Genomic DNA, 21,224 nt, shown 5'->3' on the forward strand with positions numbered 1-21,224 from the left:
ACCGCTCTGATACCATCAGATTCCAGGCATGCCTAAAGGCACCAGTAAATTGAGAAGGAACCTGCACAAGAAATTTCCAGAGAGTATTGATATAGCAAAAGTGGGCTATAACAATCTTAGCTGAGTTAGGATTCAAGGAAATTTGTAGTTGTAAGCTTTCAGTATCCTGAAGATCACGACAATAGTAAAACTCTACATAAAAGAAATCATCTTGTATACCTACGGACATCACCGCTGATGCAGAATAGACACTTCTATGACTAATACGGCACATGTTACCACCTACCAGCTGATCATCTCTCCCAATATGAAAAGATACCCTCCTACGTGGGCATGAAGCATGATGCACACCCATCTGCAAGACAAATTGAGATGCCTTTCCAAAACGGTTAAAGACTGCCCTTAAGGCCTGGCTGGTTAACAATCCTTTTCACACATTTTCTTCACTGAGAGATGAAAATGAATATTACAACTTAAACATTTTTATTTATGTTGTACATTATTCCATCTGACACCATTTCAATACTTTCAACAACTGCTAGAATCATACCGTCATGATTGGTTGTCTATCAAATGGACCCTATGCTTATTTCTATTACCTAAACATCTTTTTCAATAGATTAGAAAGAAAATAACAAGACTTCGAACAACACAACACTAACTGGACAATAGGAAAAACTTGCTGAACCCACTACAGTGAATCCAATGTGGCAGATAGTTATTGGTAGTATTTTGTTTTGCACTGTCATGTTGACACCTAATCTAGGGAATAATGCTGTATAGTTCTTTTAACATCACCCAATTTCTTTATTTATAGAGGCGAAGTTAGGACTAAAAAGTTCTCTCTTTCACTTAATCTCTACACACAAACAAAGAAAATAAAATATAATCATTCCTGTTACAATATTGTAACTGGCTTGTAAAACTAAATTACATTAAATAATTAATTACGATACAGCATAAAATTTACATTTAAAAATTACAAATTGAGTATATTGATTGAACTCTAACAAAACTATCTTTACAATAATCAACTAATAGAGTTGTGCACAAGAACCACCAACTGTCACTCCCGTCGAACTTGCAGCAGAAAGGCCCTAACTTTGGCTCCAAAGCGATCGTGGCTTGTTAATAACTGATATTATCTGGGAGAGCGTTCCACAATCTACATGCGGAAACAGTGAAAGATTTATTATTTAAGGCTGTCCGATGAATTGGAATTGATAATAAAGATGCACCCCTACGAGTTCTACAAGCACTAATATCAGATATAAAGACAAAATTTTGGGCCAAATAACTTGGACAACCACTATGGAAGTTTGCATGCAACAGATTAAGTAAATGAAGATGTCAAAGTTTTGGATACTAGACATGTACTGGATATTTGGGGGACAGTTGTGGTATTGAGGGCTCTGTACTGAGTACATCAGCTGATATGACAATATGGCAACACCCCAATGGTGGAGGGGGGAGTAGAGTGCGGTAACTGTCCATACAGCCAGGCTTGCAATGATGTGTCCCGTACTATGAACAGCACCCATTCAGCCTTCTGTGTCAGTCCGTTGTCTCTGACCATTAACCAAATTCAACATAGTTAGGAAATACCCTCCACCAGCTAGGATAACAGATAAACAAGTTTAGAAAAAACTGTTCTGTGCCCCAAAACTTTGAGGGAGTTTGAAAGAATCTATATAACAAGAAGCTAATATGCTTTACCTACTGTATAAAATACAACCAAAAATAAACTCTCTTACATAATGAGACTGACAAATTATGTACAAAAGTATGTCCCGAATAACAATTCAGAAACATTGAAAAAATAGAGTCAAAATAATAAGAAAGATAGTATACCTGGCTTTTCAGGTGTATCTGCATTGTCACCAGAGCTCCTGGGCTGAGTGAAGGCTCGCAGCCACTTCTCCTCGTTGTCCTGGGTATCCTCTTCCTCATCCAGAGTGACTAGAGGTGGGAAGCTGGCCGATTGTCCCTGTAACGTACACTGTGCTGCGCGCTCGGGACTAGGGTACGCTGACTTACGTTTACAGTCCGCCAGATGCCGCGCTGTCACAGACACATTAGTAGAGTTCTAAATCTCAGCTTGATATGCCAATATTTTAAAGTAAACTTATTTTACATATAATCAACTGTAACAAACAATACTGTACATGGACATTGAAAATTTTGTTCTTCTGTATTTAACCCTACAACTGGTAATTGACATTATATTGTCACTCTAAATCGATTCTCAAGTGGCAAGGGACATTATAATATCAATATGAAACGCACCCTTTTTGACAGTTCATACATTAGGCCTATATAAGTCAAAACCCCGCAAAACTATTTATACACCATTTCAAACAGAAAGAATTGTTTATTTCAATTAGTGATTTGTTTTGCTGTTTTAACAACAGTGCTGTCACAGTAACATCACAAACTTGCCAGAATGATTGCCATCATCTAGCCATTTTAAAGCAGGTGTCCGTCTGTTTTGGTCTTTAGATTTAGTCACAAAAGATATTTATTTCGTGAGATAGTGTTAATTACTTATTTTTGTTAGTAATTTCATGGTTTTATATGTGATATATTGTAATTAGTAAGCCTAGGTCAATCTATTTTAATATTGTGCAGTGCAGTGAAAATATTAATGGTATATCATAGGTATGGTTTATTATTGTTGAGTTATAGCTTTGTTTTAGGCTCTTATTTCAATAATGTTCCAAAATGTTGCCGAGTTTTCATTCTGAAAGATTTACAAAGAAGGAATATTTATATCTTTAAGGTTTAGTATATAATTCATGTTAACTCACCAAGTTTGTTGCCACTTTTACTGGAGAAACCGCACACACAGAACAGAACCTTGTCAAGGACAATCGTCTTGCCGACATTGAACTGAGGCTTGCCCTGCATGCGATCGTGATAGACGACACAATGTTCATGCATAGCTTTGCTGCAGCAGGTCGAGAACCGGCATTTCAGGCACGACAAGTAGCCACTGTGCCAACAAAACTTCTGTTAGATTCTCAGCATTTTGCACATCACATGGGCAAATATAATTAACACAAATGTTACAAACAACAACGTATCGCAAACATATTAATTCTATACAGTTGATATATGTAATACTTTTCACAATATTTCAGAACTCTATTTTGAAAAATAACTCAATTTTTTAAGGCATTATTATTAAAAAAATGTATTATTACAAGAACTACTTTTATAACAGCATATTATATGTTTGTTAATATTTATATGTTAGGCGAGGAAATAATGGTAGAGAAGATTTGGAAATACTGAACCATAAATTCGAACAAGTTGAAAGATTCAAATACCTCGGAGCAATAGTTAATTCAAAGAGTAATGAACTAATAGAAATCCAAAATAAAATAAATTTGGCAAATAGAAGCATGTACGCATTAAATAATATTTTAAAATCAAAATTACTGTTTTACAAAACAAAACTAAGAATATATAAGACTGTTATAAGACCAGTTCTTCTTTATGGAGCAGAGACATGGATTATAGATAAACAGGCAGAAAAGAAATTGGTTACATTCAAGAATAAAATTTTGAGGAAAATTTTCGGACCTATTAGAGATGGAGATGGTTGGAGATTCAGGCATTACCAAGAAATCAGAGAGATGTTTCAATCTCCAGACGTTGTAGGAGAAGCAAAGAGCAGGAGACTTCGGTGGGCAGGCCATGTGATGAGGAGGGAGGATGATAAACTGATTAAAGAGGTTTGGAAACACAATCCAGTTGGAAGAAGACCTCGAGGTAGACCCAAAAATCGCTGGAAGGACCAGGTGGAGAAGGACTTGCGGAAATTGAGAGCGGGTCAGTAGGATTGTGAAGACAGGGAGAGATGGAGGCAGCTGGTTGGCGAGGCCAAATACCACTTAGGGTATCCATGGCCATGGGAGTAAGTAAGTAAGTAATATTTATAAGCTATTTCATCATATTATGATAACAATGACCATTTTACATTATTAAAAATAATCTTTTTAAAGAGATTTTCTTTAAAAAAGCAAAATATTACAATAATATTATTTTTTAACATTTGTTAATATTAATTTTTAGTATGATTGCAAAGGATAATAGTTGGACCCTTTTCTTGCAGTTTTTGAACAAGGACATTTTTACTGTTTGCTAACTTGGGCTGTATTCACTCTATTTCATACAGATTAATTATCCCACTAATATTATAAATGTGAAAGTTTGAATGTTTGTATGTTTAGATGTTTGGAGGTTTGTCCTCGAATCACACTGAAACTGCTATACAGATTGTGCTGAAATTTGGAACAGGTATAGCTTTTGGTCTGAATTAACACTTAGAGTGCTTTTTACCACCCATAACACATTCATTTCACCAAATAAAGTCGAATTAAAATTGAAAAATTAGTTTGTTTACATTCGAATGTTATGATATTGGAGTGTTTTACATTGGATCCGGCAGACTGTGCTATGACATGTAATATAAATTGAACTGATACTTAACAGCTGTTAACACTTTCAGCTGAAGTTCATCAAAGAGGCAGAAGCATGTGTTTACATTTAAATTTTAGTAAATATTGAATTATTGTAAAATGCTTAATCAGTAGTGTAATGCAGATTGCAAATACGAAGTTATTTCATTTTAAATTCAGATTGTGCCAATGATTAATAATCCATCCAATACAATAGAAATGCTATGTATACACTGTTATAACAACTACCTTATTGTATAAAGCTGTGAATGTTTGCACATAACGTAATCTAATCTGGTTAGTTCTTTTAACATTGTGTATAGCGTTTTTACTGTAGTTATTGAAAAGCAAATGGAGATAACATTGCCCTAATACATATTTAGTGATCAGTAAAAATATCAAAATCACTTAATCATCAAAATTTAACCTAAGTTAGATTCCGAAACCAACATATGAGACCATTGTTTTGGTTAGTACAACACCATAAATCAATTGTGGAACTGTAAATAGATTAGACGGGGGTGAATTTAAACAACCAGAACAGACCCATATTGACCGCAGCAACTTTTTAGTTGTACGATACACTTTCGTCATTGGGATAAAAAGGCTAATTCTTATTGTTACTGAAGCCATCGAAGAACTTCAATAAATTATCAGGGAATGTGGGAGGGAAATACTAATCTAATAAAAAACTGTTTCACTTTACGACTTCAAGATCCCAAACCTCTGTTCTTTAAACTTAAATCTAAATTGGATCAGGAGATTGGAATAGCTTTAAGTGACTATCGATTATCTCTAGACTGTTTATTATGTCATAGAAAAAGAATACATAGATATATTGTCCAGTTTTTCAACAGAAAATTGCGTTGAAGCCGTGGGTAACTGCTAGTGTTAAATAATTTTGTTAATTAAAAATAATCAGCTGGGGCAATATAAGCAGCACTAACAACTTGAGAATTGTTTACAGGCAGTATTATTTATTTCAATAAAAATCAAAAAAACAGTCTAAACAAGCTTTAGTCAATAAATAAATGTTTTTTTTTTAATGGCTTATCAAGTGCCAATGTAACAATGAGTATTTGAATAATTGGTAGATTCAAAGAAATCGGATTTAATTACATTTAGAGTTTTTTTTCTCATCCAGTATGTTTGTGTTCATTCTTGTAAAATGTCGAACTGGAAAAATTCGGTACTCACGGATAATGCTCATCCTGCAGCATCTCACCCTCGCACTCAGAACAAGTGGAGTGCTCGCTAACGTCCACAATCCTCAACGGAAAGTTATTGACTGTGAAATTGTTCAGCGGAGTGTGCTTATTTTTGTTTCCCTGACTCTTGGGTGGAATCGCTCCAGTCCCTGATGGCATCGGCATCATTACCGCCTCAATACCATCCACTGGGAACCTTTCCACATCTGCAACATTAAAACATTGCAGTACAATGCTGAAAATATGAACCACATTAGGTAAACTATTTGAACAAATATAATTATTGAAAACAAAAATTTCCTAAAATGTATTATAAATTATTATTTATTATTGACAACTTAGTAGCATTGTCAAAAATTAAATGAAACTTAGCTTAGTTAGTTAATAAAATTCTGTGAAGTTTTAGGAACTAATTATATCTGAAGTTTTTTTTTCAAACGAACATTATTTTTCAATTGTCTTTCTAAAGATTTAAAAATCTCAAAAGTGTATTCTCTACAAAGTCTATTGCCATGTGTCTTTTTCGGCCTTATCAAAACATTTCATTGTTTAGATCACAGTCTTATTCTGACCGAGCTTAATTCCTTGAAAAAGGGATTCTGCCTTTAAGTCGTTTAAGGACTAACTGTGTTATAAGAAGCAAGTTGTCAAAATACAATAATCATCCAAGGATCTTAATGTGTAACATCCATGCCTTTGAATGTGACAAAAAACATTCTCCAAGGATCCGTCCTAGGGCCAGGGGTTTTATTCACACTATTAGTTTATAACCTACTAAAAACACCTTGAAGTCTTGTGTCACCCTGTCATGTATGTAGTTATATTACAACTATTGAAAATTCACATAAAGCTCGAGAAATCACAACTCTTATTTCAGTTAGCATGTCTCGAGGCTTCTGTTTAAATAACCTAGTTTTCAAAGAAAACGGCTGAATCTAGGTCAGGAAATATCAATATATATGCTCCTACTTAAAATTTTTAAAGTCAACAACACATCTTGGGATAGAATTAGGCTGCTGCCTTTCATGGAACGAACAACAGACTTCATATGCAGTTGACTTAGAACAGCCTTGTTTGCACTAAGAAGAGTTAGTCACTAGTTAGTACTCCTAAAACTTTGAGAATAGTCTGTCATGCCATATTTGGGAGCCGCTTTAGGTACGGGATTGTTCTCTGGGCTAGCTCCTCAAGTAACAATCTTCAGAAAATCCTGGTCGTACAGACACATGTTCTGAGAAGTAGGGAAGACCTTCAACCTCAGGGAATTCATTGACCACTTTTCTAGGATAAGAAATACTCACTGAAAAAGCTGTATGCTGTTGATCAAATGCTGGTTCCAAATCTGATTCTATTCTTCCTCCTGTTTGTCTTAAAACCAGGTTTAAAAAAAATTTGTTTATGTACCTTCAAAAACCTAACATGTTCAACATAACTGTTATGATTGTTTAATTGCTTTACTACAGAACTATTTCAAGAAATATCGTAAATATTTTCTCAACATAACGCAAATCTTACTTGGATGATCCCTACAGCTGGCGTGATCCTTAGTGGTGTGCTCCTTGATCAAATCTTTATGCACGAACCAGAGGACACACTTGTTACACTTGCGTGCCAACGATTTGCGTTGATGTTTCTGTAACAAAAGTCACCTGTGAATGCCACCGAACAAGTTTCTCAATAACGTATGCTGTACTCTGTATCTGTGTATCTCTGAAGCTCACCTGGATGTGGTTGATAAAGAAATATTGATTCTGGGTAATCTTGCGACCGTCTACAGACTGCATGGAGACTATCTTGAGGCAGAACGGGCACTGTAGTTTATCACCGTTCTTGTGCACCTGTAGACAATTATAACAGTTACACAAGTAAGTTTACTACAAGTTTAAATGAAAAAACATTTTTAATTACCCTATTCTGATTTAAACTTTAGCTCTTAGAAAAGCACCAAAAACAGCCTGATATGATTATTGTAATAATATAATTATGTGCCAACTTTAAGAATCAAGTTTTTTTCTTCTTTCTTTTCTTTGCATATAATATAAAATAATATAAATGTAAATAATTACAAGCATATTAAAAGATAGTTAAAAATTAAAATTACATTTTATTTTCTTATTAATAGGGTGTCTCAAAAGTTAAAATTGCAATAAAAATGGTTTAAAATGATAGTACTTAGTTTTGTAAATAAAATAAAAAGCGGTTTAAGATATATCAATTGGTTTGGTTCCAGTCTTTTTTAATAGAATTTTAGTCTTGGTTCTTTAGTTTTAGTTTTTATTTATGAGTTCTATAAATGTTTGTAGATATAATTATGTAAGCTTTGTAAATAAAAGCTATTACATTTTGAATATTCAATACATTTTTTACTTTATTTTTTTGGTTTAAACCTTAAATGCGTTGCATATGGATATGTCTGTACTGATGCCATCACACTAAACACGCAAACGGAAATGTCCGTACTGTCTTATTTGAGTTTATTGTATACATTAAAATTCATGAAAGTGCCACGAATGCAAAAAAAAGTATTGTGACTGTTGGGAAGCAAACTTGAATGCTTTTCATGTCAATAAAAAAATCAATAACCGCTATTCTTTTATTATCGTTTCCGTTTCGTATGACAACATGTGGTGTGGTATACACATATAGCAACATGGTGCACCTACATATAAGGTGCGCCTACACGTAGTGGGTAGCCGTCAGTATTGGTAGAGCATTTTTAAACAACGTGACATTATCTGACAACATGTCAAGTTTTACTTAAAAATTGTTTAAAATTAATATTATCAACCAATAAATTTCTTTAATCATCCCATGAAAAATTTACAGTAGAATACATCAAAACTACATATAATGTCATTAGATCTTTATAGCTCTAAGGTACATTTTTGTAGATAAACTTTATATATCGTCAATTTTCTTGACTTTGGTGAGTTCATTGTCTTATATTGTTTAGTGCTTAAGTGAACCTATATATTAAGTATGTTTACACCTAAAGAAGAGAGAAGATTCTAATTCCAGAAACGTAACATATAACGGTGACAAACATTTTGACATATTTTTTGTCATTCAGCTATGCTTTATCATTGTTCTCAATCTATAGGAAAGTTGGAGTGCTCCATTGGTTATTGTGACTAAACTAATAGTGATTGTAGAAGGAGATAACTAGATTGAGTTGCTTTCTAGTAGATTTTCAAAGAACTTCTTAGTTGAGGGTGGCAAGCCCTTTTACTTTTAAAGTACACACCAATATTTTTTACGAACATCTTAAAAATGCTTAATGTTCCTCTAACTTATAATGTGACAGGTGTAAAAATATGGTAAGACAGATCAAAAAATATGGTATGACTGGTACGACAGTGCAAAACATCACCAAGGATAAGAGATTAGAATCAAATCTGATGTATAATGTCGGCTGACCTCGTGGAAGTGGTCGATGAGGACGTTATGCTGTGAAGTGCGGAAGCGACAGATGCCGCACTGGTAAGGCAGGTCCAGTTCAGTGTGATTGTGATGCATGTGCAGGATGAGAGTTGTACGATCGCGGTTAGCCTCCCGACAGATCAGGCAGACCAGCGCACCTTTCTCGTGATTCTACAGAAAACAAGCAGTCAATAAGCTTTAGTACTGTACATGTATAAATTTAATTCATACATTTGTATAATCTTTGATATTAATATCAAAAGTTCTATTCTTATATAACCATTATACAACTACAGTAGGAGTCACGAAAGAGTGCAGTTGGCGGCGACCAATAGAAAGGATAGGCCAGCGCGACGTTGCCACTCAACAGGTCTCCAACAGCCCGGCACGGCGCGCTACGGTTACAGCGAGGAACAAGTTCAGCAACGTCGCTTACTCCTCATTGGCTGCTCCAAGGTCACGCTCCAAATAGGCTCCTCCCTCAACTGCACTCTCTGGTGATCCCTACTGTAAATTAAAGGCCAATTGAAAAAAATCTAAAATTGATAAGATATATAATTCAACAAAAAGGTGTGAGTAACATTCAAATAAAGTTACATTATCAGTTTTTATTTGTCAAATATTTAAAAAAAATTGCCAATATTCATACATTTTATTTTTATATCTTATTTCAGTTATATAAAAAGTAATTTAAAGATGTAATATTGAAAAAATAATAATTGTTAGATTTATTTATTCATGTACTTTAATTATAAATATTGTACATGATTAACATCCCAAAAGAGATAAGCTTTAAAATAAATTATTAATTGAGTCAAACGTTCTTTTTCAACGATTGCTTGAGTTCAAGTTCTTGTGTAGTAACTAATTAATTTTTAAAATTTTGGAAACTATTAAAAGTGTTAGACCCTAGATAGTGTGAACTTAAGTATACAGACTAAGTATTTCTATTTAACAGTTCTCCATTCTTATAAGTATAACTGGAAAACTATAGAATAAATACGAGAGGTAGATATTTTTATAGATTTAGAAGAATGTCTGATAAAGGGAGTTAATCAGCAAATAAATAAATTGCTCTTTTGCCTTTCAAATACTTTCTGATTTTAAGTAGTATTTACCCTCATCAGATTGTGGCACTTTAGTAAAGGAGAAATATATGTACGATATATCATTAATTTAATATATTCAGTTGTTAGAAATGTTATTGATTTTTATTATTAAATAACAAGCTGTTTTGTTATTGAATTTAATTTGATCTTGCCAGTATGAATGATCAGCCAATGATAACCCCAAAACGAAGTTGCACAATGTGTTTAAGTAAACATTGTTCAACAATGTTCAAAACAATTTTTGGAAATTAATTTAAATTAAATAGGCATATGTAAAAAATTAAAATAAGAATATAAATATATATTTATATACACCATGTATAATATTATAGTAATATATATATATATAATTTCAATAAACATTGAATCACAAAAAATACTTGCTCCACTGGGACTTGAACCCGGATCTCTCACTTGCCAGGTGAATGTGCTACCATTACACCACAGAGCCCTTACTTTTTACGATTCAATTATTTTGTATTTGGCCGTGTTGTACAAATACAAAAATACAAATACAAAAAAATATACATATATTTATAAAAAACAAATACACAAAGATAATAATATTAAAAACAGAGAATGTGTGTACTATCTCATACAATATAAAATATATAGTTAAGACATAATTGCTTGGATTGTCTGAAACACACACAAAAATTTTAGATTTTTATCTTGCATGTGATATAAAACGCATGTTAACATGGAAGAAAGTTAAAAACTAATTTCTCCACCATAGCATGAATCTTACCTCAATGCACCACCATACAACACACATATCTTAATACATCAATATTGAAGACTATTCAATGTTAGTTTGATGGTATGATTTTCTGGCAAGATAAAAATAGTGACAATGAAATAACAAAAATAAATATTATACCTTATGTTTTAAAAAAAATCTGTTAAATAATTGTAAGAACTGTTTCACACCTCTTCAATGTGACTCTGCAGAGCAAAGTCGGAGAGGAAGTCCTTGAGACAATAACGGCACTGAGGCGAGCTGTCCGAGAAGGTGTACGACCCCTCATTGTAGGCGTGGCCAATCAAGTGGCGCATCATCCGCAAGTTGTCCTTGATGACCAAGTGGCACATGGCACACTGTAACATGTACCACAATATTACAATTGACACTGGGTGAACACTGCATGAAAGAGACTTGGTGACATATCACGATCACATGACACATGGTGATTTGTTATATGACTAACTGTAATATATTATTAGTGATACTTATGGTTAAATTGCTTCTATTTGTTAACTGCTATAACAAGTGAAGGAGCTGTAAGTATTTAAATACAATTAAATATAAAATATTACTTATTTTATTATTATTTTTGTACAACTATGCTCTTGTCATTGGTGTTTTGTACTCAGTTTAAGCAGAAGAGCTCTGAGCCCGAATGGTTAAGACAATTTATAGAGAATCTGCAACATTCGCCTGAATGGAACAAATTAAAAATATTGGATTGCAAAAGTTAATACATAATTAATATCAATAAAACTGATAATAATTCTCTATTACTAATGAAATTCTTGAAAAAAAAGGAATAGAAGTTCACAACTCAAGTTAGTTTATGCATGTTTGATTATACAAACTATACCACACCATCAAATTTCCTCTTTTTAAAAACATGTAATTTACAATAGTATCAAGCTCTACAATGCCTCAATACCATCATCAGGTGATTAAAAAATAGTAAAAGTGCGCCAAATAGGGTTTTAAGTTAAACAAAAATTAAAAAATAACAAACATACAGTGGCAACAACAAAATAAATAGGGACAAACAATGATTGTTGTTGTTGTGAGTGTACGCTATTTTGAATTTTTTAACTTTAACAACCCCATAGGGAGCACTTTTACCTTTTTTTAACGACCTGATGATGGAACTTTCATTCCGATATTTTCTAGGACTGTTTTGACAAGTATAGTACAATTTTTAGTTAATTACAGTTTTTTTTTCTTTTTTTTACAAAAAAGGAGAGACTGATCCCCTTTTAAGCCTTATTCTGTCCGTCCTCATGGGCCACTGGCCTGTGCGAGGATCTTATCAAACAGAATAAGGGGGAGAGTCGATACAGTGCGAGGTTGATAGTACTGATAAAAAGTGCAACGGTCACAGACAGGATTTGAACCTGCGCTATCTCTAACTCAGACCCAAAGTCCAACGACTTAGACCGTTTGGCCATCGGCACTCCCAAAAAGTTCTGGGTCTATAGACAATGAATTTTTATATATTTTAACATTGTTAACGTATGCCATATTCATTTACATTCACCATTGCCTGTGAACAATTTTTTTGGCAAATCAATCATCTGAATACAATGTTTTACTGAAATATAATTTATATTAATCCCGGTGTGAATGAGTTACTGCTTGATATTGATTAATGCCTATATGAATTCATTTGAGTTGGCAAGGTAATAAAAGCCCAGTGATATAATTTGTTCCATAGTACTTTTTAAGTTGGTCAGATAATTTCCACAGTTTTAAGACATTACATTCAAGTATAACTGATATGTAAAGCTTTCTATTATTACGAAGCAGGGCCACAAAAGCTGCTTCTTCGCAGACACCTGGCTAGCCAAATTTATTACATTTACTCTTCAGATCATAACTAAGTTGTATTCAGAAGAAAATGTATTGAGTCTCTTGGTTACATTGTAGTTGAAGTCTTACCTGTTTGACAGGACTAACAGACATATGGATTTATTTTTTGTTTCGATAGGGAGGTCTTAACAACATGAACGGAATCACGAACATCATTGACAATTAAACAGATTAACTTCCAATTACAGAACTGTATCGTTATTCCTAAGGTAGAAAGGAAGCAAAATAGTTGGGTCTTTTGATGTAACCATTTCCCCAAGGCTGCACTCTTGGACCTCTGTTATTTGTTATTTTATATTAATATGACAGTCATAAAGGTTTCTCTGGCTCACTTTTAGTTTCTCACAATATACTATATTTGGATACATACGTACAGACTAAACATAAATGATCTAAACATAACTTTGGTATTTTGCTCCGTTCAACTAAACTACCCTTCCTGCATCAATCAAATTTTTTTTCATTCAAACTAATGAAAAATTGTGAAATATTTTCCCTAAACTGTACAACATTAAGTAAAATGACACTATGAATGTTAAACTGAAGTTCCATTAAGCAAGGAACAACATTGAATTTATTATTTCCTACTGATTTATGCATATAAATTCCTCTAATACATAAATTAACTATGCAGGCAATAATTTACACTATACAGTTAAAACATATAACATTTTATACATTTTTCACCCACTAAAATAGTCTTACTCTTTAATAAACATGTTATAATTACAATGAATTAATGAAATTTGCTCACCTTCATGTTGATGTCAATCTGTTTCAGTTGCTCAAGAATCTCAGGGTCACCTGGGATGGTCCCGTAGTAGTAAGAGTCTAGTGGTCGCAGCTTGGAGGTCGTAGGGGTCACCATGAGCGCCCGCTTCTTGGGGTCAGGCTCCGCGGGTGAGACTACCTTCGTCTTGCGGCCCCGCTTGTTGCTGTTGTTGGTCGTCTGAGTCAGTCCGGGGCTGTCACTCTGTGACATCACAGTTAAATCTTACTTTCCTGCTTCCACTGAAGTTAGACAGAGGCCTCAAAAGGCTTGTATTTGAAGTACATGTTGATAAAAAGTTCAGACAGCATGCACCTTCATCTTACTCTTCTTCTTAAAAAACGCACTTTCGATTTACACAACAAACATATTACTTGTTTTACAAATTTGATCTCCTAAGTAATTTATATTAAGTTTGTGTTTGTGACTCTAATTCTATTAATAAGATAATGTATTATATCATTTAAGATAGATACATATAAGTTATCTTATGACATTAAAGTTTTAAAATTTTATATAACTGCCTATTTTTCTTCATCTGGTTACAAGTAAAAAACCGTTATATACCGTTTTAATGGCTTGTGCGGTGCAACACTTCAGAATAGTCAATTGTTTATTTAATAATTTAAAATTTGTTAAATACTACAGCAATTTATATTAAAACACTGTCAAATAAATTTTGTCAGATATACAAACTTAATTTAAATCAGAGAATTCAATGAAACAGTTAATTTATTTAAACATTTACTTTTTTCATATGAATACTTTTTTAAAGCATTGGTGATTTTGGAAATCAGTATAAATAAAAATTTAAACATAACTAAGTAAAAATTTACATAAAACATAAAAATAAAATTTCTAATTAAAATTTTAAAAAGGAAAAATTGCATTAAGAAATTTAGATAGTAATTTATGTAACATTTTTGGATCTGAACAGAATTGAAGTAATCATAAATGAAACGTTTGTACTCAGTTATCAATTGTAATTCTCTGCTTTGTAAACTGTAAGTGTACAACAGTGCAAACCTGGTTATCAGAGTACAATCTGCCTCTGTACCACTGTGGTTCATGTTATTGAGAGAATTTTCTTTGGCTTACAAAAATGTTTAGAGCAGAAATAAATTAGATTAAAATTGGTAAATATTATTATTCATTGGAATTAAAACAACACATTTCCCTCAAATTGAACATTTTAACTGATCTCTCCATTACCTTATACCAGCAAGTTCTTTTTTTCAGAACAAATCTTAAGAAGTAATTATGTAGAAATAAAGCTGTTTAATTAGCTATAGTGCGAAACATATTTCTCTTTCACAATTTTCAGTTTCATAAAATGGAAAAAATGTTTTGTCTTATGGATTTATGTTTTTTGATTTTAATTTTGCTGTAAAATAGTTTACATAAATAATAATAAATTACTGCAATGTTAATGGCACTATTGTTAACTATGAGTTAACATCAATAGTAATGTTCTGTGTCTTTATCTGTCTTAACTCTGTATTTGTCATTCAATAGCAATTTATAATAAATGCTTTAGATTTAGTAGGGCCTCCATAACACAATATGTTGCATACAAAATTTACCGTTCTCAGACTCGGAGGCAGATTGTCGATTGAAGGCAGACTACTGGTGGATGGCTGTGAAAGAGGTGGATTTGAGACTGGCTCGTTCTGGAAATGAAAATAATGATGTAACATAACTAAACAAAGACATACACAATCATGAATCTGTCTCAAATAATATAATTACACTTAGAATAACACAAACATTATTACCTTAAAACACTATTCTTTGTTAAGTTCGACCAAACATGTTTGGAAGCATGATTATTATCAAAATCAAGATATTTTTCAGAAAAAACTTGAAATAAAACAATTAAATAAATATTAATATTGTTTAAAATCTACCTTGTACAAGGGAGTATTTTTAACTACCAACAATTTTTTACATTATATCCATACAGTTGAAAAGATGTTTATTTTCAGACTGTACATAGTTTTATTTACTTTTCCACATAGTTTCCATGTCCATTTAGGCACTTTTAACATTAAAACTAACTTTTGAAATCCATCTTGAAAGAAATTTGCCATATGCTCTGACACCAGATCATAGTAGTTTTCACTTCTTCATCCATCGTTGTTCAAGTGCCGCCAAGATGATGTTTCAAGTGTTGTAAAAAGTGGATATTGCTTAGAGCAAAGTTGGGGCTGTCGTTATACAGCAGGTGATCTTTAAGCTTCTTTTTTCATTAGATGACTACTTAACCTGTGATATTAGTGCTGTGATATAAGTTTTTAATAATGAATTAACAATTTATTATTAGTTATATCTCCTGTTATTTATTTATTGTTGTTAGATTTATTTATTTTTTGTAATGTTATCTTTTAATACATATATATAAAATTTATTTTTACCTAATTTTGTTAAAACCCATACACTTGTTTTATGGGATGTTAAAGCTGTAATAGAGTACACCATTTCACTTATAAGAAAAAGTGAAGTTGCCCATTGCATCTTCATTTATGTTTAAAGACAATAAACATTTCTTAATCTCAATAAAAATTTTGTTTCAAGTCAATTGTTTCCCGAGTGTGGACAGCAGTGTGATGCCTTGCATTCTCGTAGAGGATTTACTATAGGGTTGCTGTTCAGCCCAATACTACTACACTAACTTGGACCACATTGTTAAACCTACAATCAACCAAGCATTAAGCTATAACCAATAATATCTCAAGGTTTTCTAACATAAAAACAGTAATCTCACCGTGCCCGCAACGAAACGAACACCCTGTTGAGCAGTGGTGGAGAAGGAGCAGTTGGCCTGCCAGTTCTTGTAGGCCCAGTTCTTGAAAGGGTTGGAAGCTATCTTGTTTAGTCTTGTCATCAGAGTATCCCCTTAAACAAATAAATCACACATGAAACATTTGCTGCTCTAACGCTCGTTCTGTTTTATAATTTCACTTATTAATCTGACTACTTGGTTTTAATTTACGGAAATGGATGAATGTATGACACATGATATAGGAAGATATTTTTTCTTCAAAAATACTAAGTGATGCAACATCAACAGTTCTTATACAATTCTTCTTTCAATTTCATTTAGAATTTAAACAGCTTAAATACCAAAGAACACCCAAAATATCTTCTGAAACCTCATTGTGGAGGCCAAAGAATCATTTGAACAAGTCAGTATGATAGTAGGAGTGAGACATAATCAAATCAAATCAAAATCACTTTATTGTCGTATAAATCTCATGATCATTGACAAAGTCATAAATACAGCACATTCTGGTAGCCAAGTCCAACATAGATAGTTAAAAGTTAAAAGTTTAAAAGTTTCAACACAGTTACATCAACAATATCAGCATTAATGCACTTAATGCAATTTAATAATAATTTACATTATTTGGCAATGCAAAGAACTATACAGTAAATAACAATGGTACTACTGTAGTTACATCGATGGATCTGTATTGAAAACATAACATAATCTTATTAAAACAAAACAGACTTATTGGAGAAAAATTCCTCTACAGAGTAGAATGGGTTCTCCAAAAGCCATAAATAATAATTTCTTTAAGAAAAGTGTTTTGTCAAACTTTGGGATTAAATGTGACAGATGGTTATATACCTTCAGGGAAAGTACCTGATGACTCTTTAAAGTTTTACTTAATCTATTAAATTTTTATTTTTGATAAATTCTTGCATCTTGTATTGTGTGAATGGGTATCACCAATGGGCTTTATTAAATTTGGATTTTGGAAAATATATTGAATTAAATCAAATAGATACAGGTTTATGACAGTTTGAATGTTTAGTAAATCTAAATAGCGTTTTACAGTGTTTCTATGCTAGATGATTTGGATATAATTCTTATGGCCTTTTTTTGGAGGATCAGTATGTCATTGATCTTACTACCATTGCCCCATGCAACCAGCCCATATCTAAGTATTGATTGAAAAAATGCAAAGTAGTGGCGGTTCTGACATAGTCGGTGCTAACAGAAAAGGTTAGTCGCCTAAGGAGGTAAACTACTCTTGACAATTTAGAAGAAATATACGTAATATGAGAGTCCCAGTTCATGTTTCTATCAATGTATACTCCTAGGAATTTTACATTGTCTGAGAGACTAATGTTTTAAGTTACGACTGTCAACTGTCCTCGTACTGAAAAATAATATTGTGCGTTTTTGATTCATTCAATAAGAAAACCATTGCTCGTGAACCAATTTGAAGCAATCTGAAATAGAATTTTTTGAAATTAAACTAAGTTCACTTAAATCTTTGCTAATATTTAAAAATGTAGTGTCGTCTGCATAAAGGATGGTTGAAGCTGTAATTGAAGCAGGCAGATCATTTATACAAATTAAAAACAGCAAAGGTCCAAGTATGGATCCTTGCGGGACTCCGTACTTCACGATTACTTCATGAGACCAGCTTTCCTCAATGCAAACTTTTTTGTTTTCTGTTATTAAGGTAAGACTCAAAAAATAAAATCGGCATTTGACCAAAACCGTAATATGCCAACTTCCTTATAATATCATTATGGTTTACACAATCAAAAGCCCTGCTCAAGTCACACATAGTGGCTTGAGCAAAGGCCTTATCCTCCAAAGCCAGAGACACATCCCGCAACAACAATTTATCTTAGAGCTTGAAAAGTGGAACAATTTTTCCTAAATCCAAATTGCACGGAGCTAAGAAGATTGTTAGTTTCGAGATAATTGCTAAATTTACTTATGCACTAGAGCCTCCAACAGTTTGCCAAGAATCGGAATAATGGATATCGGGCGGTAGCTCTCTGGTTTATTTTTGAGTCCTTTTTTATAAAACCGGACAAACTCTTGAAATTTTCAGCTCCTCGGGGAAATAACTATCTTTTAGACAAAGGTTAAAGCAATGTGTCAATGGAGATAAAATGTGAGGGGTTATTTGCTTTATCATATTATTAGACATACAATAAACGTCACAGCTGTCAGAGTTTTTCATATTTTGAACTGAATTTAGAATATGATCTGATGTTATTTTAGCCCACTGAAAAGACTGAGAGGGTTTATTGATATTACTTTTTATTAACAAATCACTTGCAGAAATTGTTGCATTGTCTAAGTTGGCTTTAATATTGAGAACAGAGTCTATGAACACATGACTCATGAATACATGACACTGACCTGTATCCAGCTTGGTTTGTTCCGCAAGGTGAGAGATCATGGTTTCAAAAGCTCGAGCTGGGATCACTCCCCACCTCTCCCTCCACACTAGCTCGTCCAGGAACTGCTGTATGATCTGACGAGAGAGCAGTGACAGAGTGTTCTGTAACATTGGAAAATCTTTACAGGAACCACTTTATTCACCAACCACATTATTTTCTACAATTTCAATATAGTAGATTTGAAAAGTTACAACTGGTTTTCTTCTTTATCAATAAATGCTAAAAAAACAATGTTAAGACTCTTCACTGAAATTCGTTGAACCCTGTATTTTTATTGCGATGTAGCAAAAATTAATGACTTTAAATAATATATGGTTACTAACTTATTAGGACTACTACATGTGTTTTGCTTGTAACATAGATTCTGTTTAGGCATTATAATGAGACAAAATACTAAATAAAAAGAAACTAAGATTCAAATTGATATCTTTCATTGGGTGTACAAAAATTTAAATTTTTTTCAAACTCAAGCCTAGTTTTATGAATTATACAATTGTTGTGCATCATCTATTTTAAAACTTTATAAAAGCCCTTAAACCTATTCAGGCTTGCAACAATTTTAAAAATGCAATAAGTAATTTCAAGGAACAATTTATAGACTATTCTGAGATCCAAGAGTATTTTGTAGAACAAAACTAAACCATCCATAGCCTACCATATTATATTTAGAAGTACACTTGGAGTAGTACTACATGGTTCTAAGCCTATTGCATTCTACAGTCATGTATCTGTGAGTGTCTCAGCCATGCTTCCACCCCATGGATGTGTATACACAGCTGAATGCAGTTTTAAATTTGCCACACTTTCTAGATTGATTGAAGAAGAAGAAGAGTATTTCCCTATTAGGTACCGTTTTGTTCAGAATAAACTGTCCTTTCATGTGGTAGGCTATATTATGCCATGCCAACTACATCTCCGCATCGCTTGATACAACTCGACTGTAATTTACGAAACCTGTTGTACAATTGTTGTTTATACTTATTTGTTTGTAAATAATAATTTTTTGGTATTTATTCTTCCTTACAGGCTTAAAGAGTACTCTTAGATCAAAGTGGTAATTTTTTTAATGTTTGGTTTTATTAAAGCTGTTTTAAATTAAAATAGAACATTTCTATCCATAGAGAGCTGTTTTTAAATACACCCAATGACTAACCCTTATAACGTCAGTATATCTTTTCACGACTTCCAGCAAACGGCACAATATATATAAAAAAAAATTTTAAATGTGTAAAGTTCATTTTTATTTTTACTTTCTATAATTATGGTAAGTATAAAAAAGTAAAAATTTTAAAATTATAAAGTCACTGTACTCAGGATCGTCAATGTTACGAGACATGTTATTTATCACTAATAATGAACACGGTACTTTGGGATTATACCGACTACACTCAGACATGAATCGTTATTTGACATTTTGCTTCTACTGATTACTAGATTAGCGTAGAACAATATTTCGTCAATATAAAACAGGAATTGTCTTATCGCAAACCCCTCCCCATCCTCAGACAGAGGTCAAAGTCGAGCGGTCTAGTAGATAACGTGATTGCAGAGTCTCGCCGCCCGTTCAGCTGGTGCGTCGCTTTGTTGTACTTCCGTGTTTTACCTCTACATTTCTCCAAACACAAAAATTTAATAAAAACAAACATGATCAAACTAAAACTAAACTCTTTATTGAAAAAACACTCAAAACTTGTTTTTTATTCTTGATCATACTCCGCCACCCAAAATGCGAGTGCCATGCCTTCTCGCTGATGTCAACGAAAGAAAAACATCCCTCGAGATAGTACCTATCAGTAAAATATCAAATTCTAGAGGATCTGATCAGAAATATAAATTGAATTGTAATGGAAAGGCAATTATGTACCGCGCAAATCATGTGATGCCGCGTGGCCTGTCGTAATCGGGATTCTCGAGAAAGATAAGATAACAGCGACAACAATACCGATCACAATGCCTGGAAATGCTTGTAATTTTGTAATTAAAGAGTTGTTTTTTCGTTTTATCATGTTTGTTTAGCTATAAATTTATATTTTTGTGTTCTTCATACTGGTGTGGTCGGTATAATCCCAAAGTACCTGAACACTAAATAGGTGACACTAAACACTAAAATGACACTAAAAACACTAAATGAATACTAAAACTAAGATATCAATACTTTTAACAAATAAATAAAAACCATATAAACAGAAAACACGACGAAGGAAACCGACTCAGCGATGGTTAGACACGCACTACCTGAAGCCAAACTGCAAACAAAAGCGTGTGCGCTGTACGGCGTCTGTGCCGTGTGGCGGGGAGAGTGTCTAGACACCGCGTCTATTGTTTCAAACAATGTAGGCGACAGCTATATTTTGACGCTTGACATAGGTCAATAACCCACACACATGGTTGATGCATACCGTTAGTGACATTGATCGGATTTAAAAGGAACTTAAA

At 33.0% G+C, this 21,224-nt stretch overlaps 1 protein-coding gene across 3 annotated transcripts in view; it reads right to left on the reverse strand.

Annotated features, from left to right (window-relative positions):
• Positions 1-21,224, reverse strand: part of LOC124366077 — a 67,146-nt gene that overhangs the window by 7,956 nt on the left and 37,966 nt on the right. For all 3 annotated transcript variants that reach the window (XM_046822304.1, XM_046822305.1, XM_046822306.1), the window contains exons 13-23: positions 18,748-18,889; positions 16,342-16,472; positions 15,161-15,247; positions 13,563-13,781; positions 11,131-11,298; positions 9,089-9,262; positions 7,393-7,509; positions 7,187-7,304; positions 5,661-5,877; positions 2,808-2,992; positions 1,852-2,061 (exon numbers count right to left, since the gene is read on the reverse strand). In XM_046822304.1, coding sequence (XP_046678260.1) covers positions 1,852-2,061; positions 2,808-2,992; positions 5,661-5,877; positions 7,187-7,304; positions 7,393-7,509; positions 9,089-9,262; positions 11,131-11,298; positions 13,563-13,781; positions 15,161-15,247; positions 16,342-16,472; positions 18,748-18,889 — 1,768 coding nt within the window. The remainder of the gene's footprint in view (positions 1-1,851; positions 2,062-2,807; positions 2,993-5,660; positions 5,878-7,186; positions 7,305-7,392; positions 7,510-9,088; positions 9,263-11,130; positions 11,299-13,562; positions 13,782-15,160; positions 15,248-16,341; positions 16,473-18,747; positions 18,890-21,224) is intronic.

Source organism: Homalodisca vitripennis, chromosome 7 (assembly GCF_021130785.1).
Source record: "Homalodisca vitripennis isolate AUS2020 chromosome 7, UT_GWSS_2.1, whole genome shotgun sequence".
Classification (NCBI taxonomy): Eukaryota; Metazoa; Arthropoda; class Insecta; order Hemiptera; family Cicadellidae; genus Homalodisca; species Homalodisca vitripennis.